The 14,512-nt window shown below is 41.1% G+C and overlaps 1 protein-coding gene across 2 annotated transcripts in view; it reads left to right on the forward strand.

Annotated features, from left to right (window-relative positions):
- slc9a3r1b (SLC9A3 regulator 1b) overlaps positions 1 to 7,066 on the forward strand; it is a 29,848-nt gene extending 22,782 nt beyond the window's left edge. The window contains exons 4-6 of one of the 2 annotated variants that reach the window (XM_046030833.1): positions 2,642 to 2,685; positions 5,617 to 5,736; positions 5,836 to 7,066. In XM_046030833.1, coding sequence (XP_045886789.1) covers positions 2,642 to 2,685; positions 5,617 to 5,736; positions 5,836 to 5,973 — 302 coding nt within the window. In that variant the 3' untranslated portion in view covers positions 5,974 to 7,066. Of the gene's footprint in view, positions 1 to 2,641; positions 2,686 to 5,616 lie in introns of both variants that reach the window. The other variant, XM_046030827.1, reaches the window with a different exon arrangement.
- The last annotated feature ends 7,446 nt before the right edge of the window (positions 7,067 to 14,512 follow it).

Raw genomic sequence — 14,512 nt, forward strand, 5'->3', positions numbered from 1 at the left:
TGAAGACTGGAAAAATGTTGCCTGGTCTGATGAGTCTCGATTTCTGTTGAGACATTCAGATGGTAGAGTCAGAATTTGGCGTAAACAGAATGAGAACATGGATCCATCATGCCTTGTTACCACTGTGCAGGCTGGTGGTGGTGGTGGTGTAATGGTGTGGGGGATGTTTTCTTGGCACACTTTAGGCCCCTTAGTGCCAATTGGGCATCGTTTAAATGCCACGGCCTACCTGAGCATTGTTTCTGACCATGTCCATCCCTTTATGGCCACCATGTACCCATCCTCTGATGGCTACTTCCAGCAGGATAATGCACCATGTCACAAAGCTCGAATCATTTCAAATTGGTTTCTTGAACATGACAATGAGTTCACTGTACTAAAATGGCCCCCACAGTCACCAGATCTCAACCCAACAGAGCATCTTTGGGATGTGGTGGAACGGGAGCTTCGTGCCCTGGATGTGCATCCCACAAATCTCCATCAACTGCAAGTTGCTATCCTATCAATATGGGCCAACATTTCTAAAGAATGCTTTCAGCACCTTGTTGAATCAATGCCACGTAGAATTAAGGCAGTTCTGAAGGCGAAAGGGGGTCAAACACAGTATTAGTATGGTGTTCCTAATAATCCTTTAGGTGAGTGTAGATACACATATAAGGCCACGCGATATGGCTGAAAACATTCCAGTAAGGGGACCGTTGTCTAGATTTATTTATTTTTAATCAAACTGAAAAACCTTCAAGCTTAACAAATGGATACATGGCTTTCCCATCTTCTCTCTCCAAAATGTTAGATATGGAGACTTTACACAGGTCCTGGTAGGACTACGACAGCCCCCAGGGGGAGTCCAAGTACAGTGTGATTTGGTTTCTGAGGGCCGTCCCTCTACAGGGACATGCAGAGTGTGTGTGTGTCTGTGTGTGTCCTGTGCTTGGCCAAATGTCTGAGAGTCACTCTGCACCATCAGACCCCTCATGTAAATATGGTGTTGCCAGCTGTGCTACCCTCTGTATCCAAAATAGATTTTTCAGTTTTGTGTACATTTGAGATATTACGCACGCTAGTGTTGATGGTTTGAGAAATGTTTCCCAGTTCCCCCAGCTGAATAAATGAATTAGATCTATTAGTAAGCATGTGGGTGACATGGCCTGTGTTGGGTACAAAATAGAAAATTAATTGCTGAATGAGAGGCACGTGTTTCATACTTGCCTGGACTCTTAAAGGTTCAGTGTGTAAGTTTTAGTGGCATCTAGTGGTGAGGGTTGCGAATTGCAACCAGCGGCTCACGTTGCATTCACATGCTCCTCGGATGGTCCCATTTCCCAAGTTGTTCCGACTTCAGTGTGTGTTCATGTGCTCTTAAGTCAGAATGTGGAATCAACATGGACATTACTACAAAGAGTTGTTGGATTAGCATTATCATTTAAGGAGGGAAAAAATATTCTGATTATTCCGACACCACATGAATGCACCATCAGTCAACGCTCACCCTTCTCTTTCCAAGTGAGCAGGAGAAGCTACAGTGGCGACACGCTCTGTCAGCCCATGTGGGCTTCCATTTGTCTAAATTTTTTGTTCTTACTTCTAATATACCAGTTGACTACTACTGGGCTACTGTAGAAACATGGTGGCGCAACATGGCGACATCCTTGTAAGAGGTCCCACAGTGTATTTAGATAGAAACTATTCATTCTAAGGTAATAAAAACATAACAGTTTATTATGTAAGGCCTTTATACACCACTGAAAACATAGTTATGTATATTATATTGCATTTTTGTCAATAGATCCTGCTAAATATAACACACTGGACTCTTAAATCCTCCAGTTCAGTCCAGGATTAAACGCCCTGCAGGCAAGGGATTCCAGGTGAGGTGTTGCCCAGGTAACTGCCTGCACTTCACATGGTGCCCACTCAGAGGACACCTGCCTACACTGACTCTTAACTTCAGCACACACACACACACACAGACACACCGTCTCTCTGATCAGCCCGTCTGGCCAGCAGCTTTGTTTGGTTTCCAAGGCGCTCACTCCAAGTGGCCTCTCAGCCCTGAGCTGGAGCTGTACTGGGACTTGGAGAGGCTCCTCTCAGAGTCAGCGACACACACAGACCTGAGGAGGATGTGAATCTCAGATTAACTCTGAAGGAACAGCTGCTGTCTTCAGTATTAATCATCATTAGCTTAAAAACACTTTCGGCTGTGCGGAGGATCAGAGGGATGAAAGGTAAGGGATGTGTCGGACCTTCTGTGATGATGCAGTCAGCACGTCTCAGAAATGATGTTTGTGTTAAAACATGGATGTATTTTTATGAAAAAAAGGCTGTGCAGAAACTTCTCACTACATCTATCTGTGGAGGTAATAGAGGACCAGGAGGAGTGGCATCTCACAGAAGATGAACCACGTGTGAATAATGGATGATCTGCTCATACCTGCGCTATGTAATAGAGTAGGTGTTACTGAATGAAAGGTGAGCTGCAGAAAGACTCTTGATCTGGCAGAATGTAGCTCTCTGCTATGATGATGCAGGACTGGGACTGGGACTGCAGGTCACATGACATGACATTAGTCCTGAGAGACAGAACAAGTTGTGTTTGTGGAGTCCGTGACTGATTCTTGTGTCATTTTCCTGCCTGCAGGTCCACTGCCTGAGCCTGTCATTAATGGAGGGATGGAGGAGAAGGTAAGATTCACCAGCAGCAAATATATCACAGGGACAAAGGCAGGATTACATTTAAAAGAGTGTAGAGCTATCATTTGGTTAGGAAATCCTCTTTAGAGCGAAGCCAAAAGTGTGATTTGAACTTTTAAGTGTGTGAAGAGCTGTCGTGTCCCACAACGACGACTTCCCTCTTCACCGATCAGCCTGTCCTCCCTGTCAGAGAGGAGGACAATAATAGTTCTGCCTTTCTGCTTTGAATAATCTGCCCCACAGGCCAAGGTCAAACAGGGTTCCAAAGTAACACAGCATGCTTTTTTTTGTGTGTGTGTGTGTGTGTGTGTGTGTGTGTGTGGTTTACCATATTAGAGAATTGAATCGCTGGTGAAGTGAGTTAATAATCAGAGAGACGTGTACTGGACGGATTTTCCTGTGATTGTCTAAACATTCATTGTATGGTGCTCGGTGGAAAAACCACACCCAGCTAGTTCTCCATTAACTTAGACCAAGGGCAGATTGTTTTATACAACATAGAAAACATCCAATAGATGAAGTGGTTTAACCCACAGTTTGTAGTTTAGTGAAAGATAGGTAAGTTAAAGCTAGAAGCTACACTTTTGAGCGGAGGCATGAAGAATGGAGCAGCTTCATGTTAAACCTGCGAAAGTATTTGGGTGTAATCGCAATGAGAGACACCGCCACCACTTACAGTACGTGCACACACTTGAATAAAAAGTTAAAGATTCTGGTAAATATGCTTTCTTGACAAGATCGATACAACGTGTCATCATGTCTGTGTCTCTGGACGCTAAATATGAAGTTGGCGCAAAAATATGTCCAGGCGAGTTGCCCCGGAGCTGTACAGAGATGAGATGGACAAATGAGAGAGACTGGAGGAAAATTACAGAAAGAACATGAGTTTGGGGTGAGTTCAGTCAGAGGCTGAGCTGAACACAGGCACACAAACACGGCCTGTGTGTGCGTTTCTAGCTAGCTCAACGTTACAGTTGGTACACTGGCTGTTTGGGGTGAATAAATACGAACGGTCAGTTCAAATGAATAAATGAATGAATTCAAGTGAATAAATACGAACAGGCAGTCAAATTCACACCTTCAACACAACAAGTCACTATTTTACAGGCAGGTTCTTGGTTCTGACCAGTTGCCAGGCAACTAGCGGAGACTCATAACACCCTCGCAGCTGTGGAAAGTAACTCAGTACAGCAGGGTACTTGTACTTCACTTGAGCATTTCCATTTCCATTTTATTTTAGACTTTACTACCTTTATTTGACAGCTTTAGTTACTAGTTACTTTGCAGATTCAGGTTATTAAAACAAACTAATAGGCTACATTATGATATTATTATAGGATAACGTACACAGCAGTAGGCTATATAAAGAACTTCATTAAAATTAGCCCCACCTTTCCAAGCTGCAACATTTAAGGGAGATACACATTAATGCATCAATAGTTATAATATAATAGTTATATAATATTTATGATTCTGAAATGGGCCACACTTGCATAATAAGTACTTTTAGTACTTTAAATTTATTTGATGCAAATGTTTTTGTAGTTTAACTTAAGTAAGGTCTTGACTGCAGGACTTTTATTTAGTTGTTAGTTATCAGTCTTCTCATCTAACTCTCCACCAGAAGGAGAATAAAGTGTATTTTCCCAAAATCTGTTGCTTTGAAATCCTGTAGCATACATTCCAACAAAAACACAAACTCTGTGTGTGCTTTTCTAACCTCTCATTGGTTGTTAGTGACATCACAGGAATGCCTTATGAGGGTCTCTCAGGTTACCAGAGTGTCTAGTTCCCAGACTTGTACATCAGTGTTGATAAGGTAATTGTACAAAGACATAAGAACACAAACTAGCCTGAGCCAGGCTTCCTGTTACTCAGGGACTGTATGTGCAGCAGTAAAGCTACATGTTCCACATATTGTTGTGTAATAGACGCTGGTTGAAGAGCTGAGAGGGAGGGGTGGTGCAAGAGGTCAGGGAGAAGTCATCTTTAAAAGGCGGTGGTGGGTTGGAGTGGGTGAAACACCCTTGAGTATAAGTAGGTTTTACTGTATTACGTTCAGTGAGCGGGAGACATTAATACTCATGCTTATAATGAGGCTGCAGGAACTTCAGTGACTCGTCCTGCAACCTTTTGAGCACATTCAAACTACTACAGTAAAAAAAACTCTGAGTGAAATGTTGAGTTATTAAACCCGAGTTTCTCAAATTCCAGCTATCACCACTCTACCAAACTAGATTTGAAAGTGGTTTTGCTGATTTCATAACCTTATAAATATATATGAAGGACAGCCCACAACTGTACTGAAAATTGATTCCCAGATCAATAAATTAGTAGCCACATTTGACAGTAATATTGCTGAGAAGAAAACGCACCATTAAGTAGTTGACTGTAAAGACTCTCTGTCATCCAGTTCATAGCTGTCCAAGGAAGGTTAAAAACAAGGGCAACTGGACTTGTCTGGGGCACCCTACCAGCCAGTCAGAACTGAAGAAGCCCCTTGGATGAGAGGAGAAACGTCTTCAAGTATCTTCAACCATGTCCAGTTGTCCTTGTTTTTACCCTTCCTGGGGGCACCATTAATTGGTCTTACTTTGTACTTTGGATTTTTTTACTTCTTCTCAAAGGTTGGCTTGTCTTAAACTAATGATGAGACATGTTTGAAAATGTCAGACTGTTGGTGTCACTTCACAGGCGCTTCCAATGAAGTGAAACAAATAAAAAAAAAACATCTCAAATCCAAGCCTGCTCCCCTGTGGTGAGGTCCGGTACTACACCAATGCTGGGGGGGGGGGGGCAGTAATTGCTTCCTAATCACACTTGTTAAAATATTTCTCCCTTGCAGCTCATTTTCATGCCATAATATATATTTAATGGGTTGTCATATAATGAAGTGATGCTGATGAGTGTTTGTGTTCGCAGGTGAATGGTAGAGGGGCCAAAGAGGCAGAGAGGGACTCAAAACTGTCAGTCAGTCCTTCCCCATCCAGCACCTCGTCCAATGCCTCGCTCACAACCCCGACCACAAGCACCCCACCTGAGGTACGTCACAGGAAATACTCTGCGTGGCATAAACATAATGTGCAGCACGTTCTGCATGTTCTCCATCTCCATCTTTTCTGTTTGTTTTTCATTATTCAGGGTTTTATTGCGGACGCCATCCCAGCGCTCAACCTGTCCTTGCAGCAAGTCAAAGAGCTGGCCCACCAGAAGCGCTCAAACAAGAGGGCTCCGCCCATGGACTGGACCAAGAAAAATGAACTCTTCAGCAACCTATAGAGCACCTCTCTCACGCAGATTTTATATTCTTACAAAGAGAAAGACATTTTTTATTGCCATGACACCAAAAGAGCAGTTTAACCATCGGCCGTTCTGTAAAAAATAGTATTCTTATTATTATTACTCCCCATGTTATTGTAATCCCGATATTATATTGTATATGTATTATGTGCTACTAACATGAAAGATGCATATGCCAATGAAAGATAACTGGACCACGTTGAAAATGTGTGTGTGGACCCTGACAGTCCCTGCTGGCCAGAGTCTGGTGCCTGTGGAAAACAAGAAGGAGTTGCTCGTCATTCTAAGTTTAATGATCCGCTCCTCCGTCTGCTTAAATGTCTTTTAAAGGTTTTCACTAACATTTAAAAGGTTCAAGTGTCTTCAACAAAGGGACCAGCCAAAGTTAAACCAGCCTGACAATCATCATTTGTCTCTAGTTTACCTTATTAGTTTTTAGGGATCAAACATCTGATGCAGAACTGAAGTTAAATTCACTTTCACATAATTTATTTCATGAACAGGAATGTTTTCAGTGTGTTGTGATATGTAAAAAAGTAAAAATGATCCCAAAATAAGGTATTGCTTTCTTCATAAAATGATTTCTAACATGAAACGCCTTTTCTGAGGGGGAGGGGATACTTTCTCATGGCTTTAAACTTTATCATGTATATTTTTACATTGTTCCACTCTCTGAAATGAAAATGAGTTCAGCTTAACCGTGCGTATACTTTGAAATCACCTTTTATTAAATGTGAACTACAGTTTATTATGTAACTTATACCGTCCTTACTTTGCCTCATGCCCTCTGTGAATGCCTGTTCGGTTCACATTTTGAGCTCATGGGATATTTTTATTGCTCCTGGAGAAAAACTCTGTGAGATTTTTACGCATTTCTATCTACGTCTTAAAAACAATAATTACGATGATGTGTATTTTAGAAGAATGTCCGTGCTTCACTAGATTCGATGCATTTGTCCATTGTTGAGAATAGTGATGATTTTTCAAGATGAATGATTGAATTGAATTGAATTATACGAACAGTCTTTTGTGGTGATTTCTATACTGTAATAAATCAGTCATCACAACATTATCCACCCATGTTGGTTTTTATTCAGTTATGTGTGAAGAAATAAAAATCTCCTCCAATGTAGTCAAGCTGTTCGCTAGTGTTCGCGTGTGTGTGTGTGTGTGTGTGTGTGTGTGTGTGTGACACAACCCAAAAAGGTGTTGTTCTAAATAATTTATTTTAGTCCGCACATGAACTGCTGCATCAATAATCCAAATATTTAACTGATAGGAACCCTTCATATGCAAAACAAAGCTCAATGCAACAAGTGTGCACATAACTAAATGTTTCTGCAGATGATTTGCATTAAGGCAAATATAATTAATTAAATATCTTGTAATGTAATAATGAAAACACAGAGAATTACCATCTGACTTTTTAGCATCTTTCAGCTCATTGTTTTTGTTTTACGGCCCACAACTTTATTGTTTGTTTCCCCCTCACCGCTCTTATAGAGCTGTTTTCTGCCTCAGCAGGCATCTGTTAACTACAAGATAAACCTAATAACCCACCATGCTACCTGCTCAGCACTAAACGGAACCAAAGAGTTGGTGGAGACCAAAAGCAGAGCTAAAAGAGAGTGAATATTGGAGGTACATTCTCCAGATGGTCAGAAACACAAATGCATGATAATGTTGCTCCTTGTCTGCTGGATGTGTAACTAAGCAACTGTTTGCTAAGTTCACCATTTAAACAGGTGATGATATGTCAATGTTGTATTCACGGCTTGTTTCCGTTGCCACCAAGAGGCCACAAAGTGATTTACTGCTGGTAACTTGCTTAAAGTAAAGTTAAACTTAATATTGACTCACACAGGACAGAAAACTTAACAAATTCGTTTTAGATTTCCAAGAGGTTTAATGAAAGGACGCAGACCAAAATGTCTCTGGACGCAATTTGATAGACCTACAAGCATTCAGAGCAACGTAACAAGCAACGCTGGAGTGATGCTCGGTCCATTTTTAAGCAGGAACACAAGCTGGTCGCAATCAAATTACAGCTAAACAGTACACTAAAATGTGTTTCTGAAAGCATTTGATGTGGGCAGGGGCGTGGCCTAAAAATCTGGACCCTGTATACGAGCATTCTCTTTGGTCCCTTCCCCGCATCCACAGCTATTCATTCTAGTATCTTTATGGGCCCTCCTCATGTGAGGGCCCTGTATACTCAGTTCCCTTTTTCCCTCCAGTCTTACTCCTCTGGATGTGGGAAATAAGCAACGCAGAAGCATTTGATCTGCACTGCGTAGTTTGGTCTCAGTTTCGTGAGCTTTGTGTGTTGCACTGGACAGACCTACAGACCTGACGCAGGTCACCAGACATTACACTTATCTGTTAACTCAATGTTGAGAAAGGTGAAGGAACATTTAGAGTTGTTGTCTAAAAAAATCCTTTGTATTTAATAACTACTGCTTCCACTGAAACCAGAATCATCTGGACAAGGAGGCGACGACATAATTTCTAATTTAATAAATCTGACCCCATTTATGTATAATATTATTCTAACTATCAGCCTGATGGTGCACTGTTCCTAAATTACGCTGTTTGAAAAACATCACCGCCCATTTTAACCCTTAATTTACTGACAAATTGTGTGTTGTTATTATATTTTATCCGTTCATCCTGCCTGCAGCAGACTGTGTTGATATTTATTTTTATAGGACTCGTGCTTGCAATAGAGAGCTCCTCTTCTGTCCTCTAACATGTCACTCTGTCTCCAGCAGCTGTCTCTTACTAATGGCCCCGACCTTTTTGCTCCCCCACTCTCCTTCTAGCCCTGTCATCATTATCACAGCTTGCTGTCACACTCTGTGGGATAATTAACATAATTGGACATTATGACAATGACGGACATGAGGGGGAAATTAGTTAAAATGGTGACTTGGCATAGAAAGATAAAATATAATAACAATGATCGACTATTATGACAATTCTGGTAAACACATTATGATTATGATCATGTAATTGATGATGATGACTTGTCACTGGATTAACGTTTAAATTAAATTTATGTGCATACTGTATAATACAAGCGCACCTAAAATCCACTCAGATGCTAAAGTTAACAATGATAACGATGAAAGCACTTTATTTGGGTTCAATGTTAAAGAAATAGTTCACTGTTTTGGGATTCACACTGTTTTGTCAGAATTAGATTGATACTGTTTGTACTGTAAATATGACGCAACAGCCAGAAACTGGTTGGGTTAGGTCAGCATAAAGGCTGGAAACAACAGTAACAGATCTGCCTATACCAGCAGCTCCAAAGCTCAATAATAAACAGATCATATCTTCCTTATTTAATCCAACAACACTCAAAATGTATGCATTAGACACCAAGATTCTTAGTAAAAAGCTACCAAGCTCCAAAAACACTGGTTCCTACATTTCCTATAATCCAGCCAATTGGAAAAAAAATATTTTTGTTACAATATATCCTCACAGCCAGGTAAATACTTACTGTGTGTCTTTCAAACTCCACACCCCAATTACAAAAAACATGCTTTCTGCAAGCCCCCCCCCCAAAAATACCTTGATGACATCATCATTGTTTTTATTTCTAAACTTGACAAAGCTCCTCCTCCTGACGACATTTTACAACTTTAAAACAGAACTCCACCAATTTAATCTGAGTATTCTTGTGAAGTACTGTGAAAAACTTGTAAATAGTCTTTTGTGACTCAGGGGAGTCACAAATCTGTGTGAAATTTGATAAATTGCCTGAAGTGATCAGGACTGAAGAGTACAAGTTTAAAAAGGAATTAAATCTGGGGGTCTGGAGTTAAAAGTTCGAGTGAGATTACCCGACCTCTGTTGCCTGCTGCTCATGTCTGCTTGAGTCTAGCAATTTAAGGCTACATTAGCCGCTACTAGCACAACGACTGAATGGATGAAGAATGCATGGAACTAAGAAGACGATATCTCTGGGTCTGCTGCATTGATATTGATCCTTTTTTAAACTTTTCCATCGTAGTCCAACGATGCGATAGAAGAGCAAAGGAAAATCAGTGGAGTGCACTTAGTGATAACACTGGACAATGTGAATCATAAATGAAAGGGAAAGAGGAAATAATCTAATTTCCTAATTAGCAATTGGTCACTGAGCTTTCTCTGTTTCTGCCCACCCACTGCACACTTTAAAGCAGTGTGTTGGTGAGAACCGATCTGCAGCCATGTGATGCTGCAGAGGCTGAGATACATTTTTCATAAATTTCACAGCTGGCATGTAAACTGTTTTGACATCTCAGTGGGCCATTACCCTCTAACCAGATATAACTTATAACTTAACTCCACACTGACATTACAACAGCTGAAGACACAGTGAGCACAACTCCACGTCTCTCCTTTTTGCTGCAAAAGCACAACCAAACCATGATTAAAAATATGATGATGATATGTAGGCGGACAGGGGATGGTGACGTTGATGATTAAGATGATGAAGGGCAGGTGCAGGTCGTGCGCTGGACCTTCACAGCTTAGGTGCAAACACATTAGGTTGCTGGGCAACCGTGTCCACCGGGGGTCCTTGTAAGGCCTGGAGCTGGGTTGAGACAAGGGGTCGACACAACTCTACCTTCAAACCCCACATCACGCTAAAAATAGACCAGTGGCGTGTGTGTGTGTGTGTAAAAAGGACTGTGGAGAAAATGACAGACAAAAACAGATACATGGAATAAGTGACATCAAGTGTACAGAGAAGGATGGAGGAGAAGATTTGAGGAAAGTGAAAGGAGCCAATGAGTGAAGGCAAAGGCTGACGCATTTGCAGAGAGCTGCTGTAATATGAACTTTTTTCTGTCTGTCTTCTCTGAGAAAGCTTCATCCCCTTCTGCCTTACTTACCTCATGCACACATTCACACACACATACACACAAACGCCATCTCCTTTTATAAAAATACCCAAGGACAATCCTCACTATTAATAGGAAGTGTTGTCAACTGGCTCTGGAGAAATGGGACCTTCTGTTCAGCTAACTATTTTTGCGGCCCTTTGTAGCCATGACCCCTTACACTGTCAATTAAATTAATTTTCAAGACAATTAAAGACATTAAAAACTGGTATTACATATACCACATAGACAAATGGATATTTGTGACAGGACAAACCGTGAATAAACTGTTTTTCTTACTTTTGTGAATAAAAACAATAATTTATTCTGGCATTGAAATATTGAATCTCCTCACATGTAGTCTGTTTTATTTTCCTAAAAGGCCATTGCCATTGTTTTCTGCGTCCCTCATAGGCTCCCACAGAGAGCTGTTCCAGATTAGCAGTGATGGACTCAGTGTTATATTATTTACTTGGCTCCTCTTTCAGCGCTGGCCTCTTTTGGTTCCAGCTCTGGAGCAGTAATCAAGCTCCACGCATACTACAGGTGATTTATAGGCCCTGGGGTCGCCGGCCGGTAGCCCCGCCCTCAGCTATTCCCCCGACTGCTACAGTCTGACTGCATGTACACTGTGAGATGCTGCTGTGGTTGTTAGCTACTTAGCAAGCATACACCTTGAGCCACTTGTCATCGGTTCATGAGATCTGTTGAAACTGCTTGTACATTACAGCATTTTAATAGTTTGACCTGTAAAACATGCAGATTTACATGCGTTGTCATGATTGGGACGGTACTGCAAACAGAGTAATGTTTTGTGTAAGCATACTGTAAACTGTCAGTAGTCAGTACTTTAGAATCAACAATCACCAGAGAGATGTTGTCTTTATTGTGATACATTTTCCATATTTTACATTTGTGTATTACAATATTTAAAGATAGCCCTGTGATGAGCTACACAGGAATAAGTGGTTATATATAATGGATGGGTGGAATATTTAAAGATACTTCATACCTACACAATTGACCGTCCGCTATGCCCTGGACCCCTCAGTTATTGTTGCTACGCCTTTCGTGCATTCCCATTTTGCAGTTTCCATGTAGAAGACATGGGAAAAAAGAAACAGCAGTATTCTTGTATTGCGGTGTAGAGACCAGTGTTATATGATCAAGAAAAATCTAAAATCTGACTGTTTAGCTGCTTAGGTTACATACGTGGACAAGCAAAAAAGGTTATTTTAGGCATGCTAACACACTTTTTCCCTTGTGTTTTGTGGTTCTAGAGAAGGTAAAGGAAAGTTACCACCCTACAAACCCTTTATACGGAGCATCTCTCTTACTGCAGCCCCAGAAACACAGTTTTGATATTCTTTCACAATATTACCTACCACATTGTTGGCGGTGCAAACAAACACGACAGGAGGAGCCTTTTTGAACGTGGGATGAAGATTTTGGAGTAGATGTTTATCTTTCTTTTGCCGTACATATGTCAACATGTCATCCGACTACATTTCTGTGCTCCAGCCAAGCTCTCTGGTGCGCTATAAACAAACACTGAATCTTTGTGGACTGAAGGATCATCCCTACAGAAATAGTTAAGTTTAATGATCCTCAAGAATGGGCACCAGTTGACTTTGCAAACATTTAACTGATAGACACTCCTGGTTAGTACATATACAAATTTACTTTATTATTATTATTAATTAAATATGTCATTATTTGCTCATGCTATTGGTTGCTGATATTTTATTATTATATATTATATTGTCTTTGTTTGGAATTTGAGAATGATGTCACGATTCGTGGAGGAGCGCAGAGGAGGTGAGCCCAAACGCAAGACACCGAGGCAGAGATAAGGTTCAGGGATTTAATCCACAACGGCAACAGGCAAAACAAGCTTACAGGCAGTTGACAGGAAGATCCACACAGAAGACAGAACACTCCACCAGACAAACATGATTGAGTGAACACACTACAATGACCAGACACAGGCTGAGGGAACAGACAAGTATATATGCACACCTGGGTTAACGAGCTGGGAGGGAGCAATACAGGTGACCGGGATCAGGATAACGAGGCAGGCAGAGAGACAGCAGGAAAACAGAGAGGCATGCCGGCAGAGAGAGACAGTTAACCCAGAATACACAAGTACACAGACCAGAAGTAAACACTAAGACACGAACTGAGACACAACTAGGACACAGGGCTGAGATGCAGAGCTAAACAGAACAAGGGAATACACAAGACTAAACAGGGAACACAAGACCAGGAGTAAATACAAAAGACATGAACTAATGTACTGGACTAAGAACTAACTAAACAAGACTACACAGAGTAACACAGAACCAAAAACAGACTTAAACAGAAAAGACATGAACACAAAACCACAATCCTAACAAATGATAATATTGGTGTGAGTTCTGACTTTGAGTGTACTTGAAGCCTATTTCGTGCAAACTGTCCCAAAACTATTGATTAATTACCTTTAATTTTCTTCATTTGTGAATTTCTGTCCTAAAAGGGGCACATTTAACAGATGACTAGTTGTGGGAAAATAATTAATCCGCTAATAAATGAACGGACAGATCTACTTTGTTATTTGGTGCCCGTGTCTTTTCTAGGGCAAGCGTTTGCCCACAGTGCTCTTCTCTCAGTCTCTTTCTCAAGGCTCTGTAATTTAAAAGATTCATAATTGGAGCTCCCTTCCTCATTAGATGAGGGTTCTTGTAGGTCTCTGCAGTACACCTCTTCAACATGGTTATGCACTGGCACTGACAAAATAGAAATATTACCAGAAAGATCAATCTCAACTCTGATCACCTCTTTTCTTGCACCTCCAGCAAAATGGGTGATTAGTTACCCCCCACAAAATGCCTGTCTGTATGAGTGTAATTATTATTGAAAATATGAGAGTGCAAATATTGATTACCAATTTATTAACAGTTACTCAACTACTCTACAGGAGCAATAATGTATCCTCCCATTGATGGTGTGTGTGTGTGTGTGTGTGTGTGTGTTTGTACCCCAGGAATAGGACTTGGGTTGGGACAGCACTTAAAGCTTAGCACCATTCCAGCTAAACACCTGTTACACACACGCACACACACACACACGCACACACACACACCTGTCTGATGCGTACCATACACTCTGTCTGTCTGTCTATCTGTCTCATGCTCACACTTGAACATACTGTGACATGCTCAGAAATGTTGACACTTTTGTCTGCAAGGTCATATTTCTATATTCTCTCACATGGCTGCTGCTTGGCAGTTTATCTGGTTGTAGCCTGCATCCATTCTGCAAAACAGCATCTGACAGACATTTTGTGAGGGGCTCTGGTTGTGTGGTTGCTGCTGAAATCAGTTGATAAAAGCCACCAATCAAATACAAGTCAATTGAACCTGCAGCAGCATATTTGAGCACTCCTCATCACTTTATCATGTTTGTTTTCATCCCTTAAACTGCCTCGAGAGATGACACACGGCTGAACAAAGAGTCTGCCACAGCTGGTCAATAAAAAACAAGTGATAAAAAGTGGTCGTCACCGTCACTCTTGTCCTCCATGCGTCTCTCTCTCGACTTCTTCATAGTGGATTCCCTCCATCTTGCTCAACACTTATCCATCATCCTGTCATCAATGC

This window comes from Micropterus dolomieu, linkage group LG02 (assembly GCF_021292245.1).
Source record: "Micropterus dolomieu isolate WLL.071019.BEF.003 ecotype Adirondacks linkage group LG02, ASM2129224v1, whole genome shotgun sequence".
In the NCBI taxonomy this organism is placed as follows: domain Eukaryota; kingdom Metazoa; phylum Chordata; class Actinopteri; order Centrarchiformes; family Centrarchidae; genus Micropterus; species Micropterus dolomieu.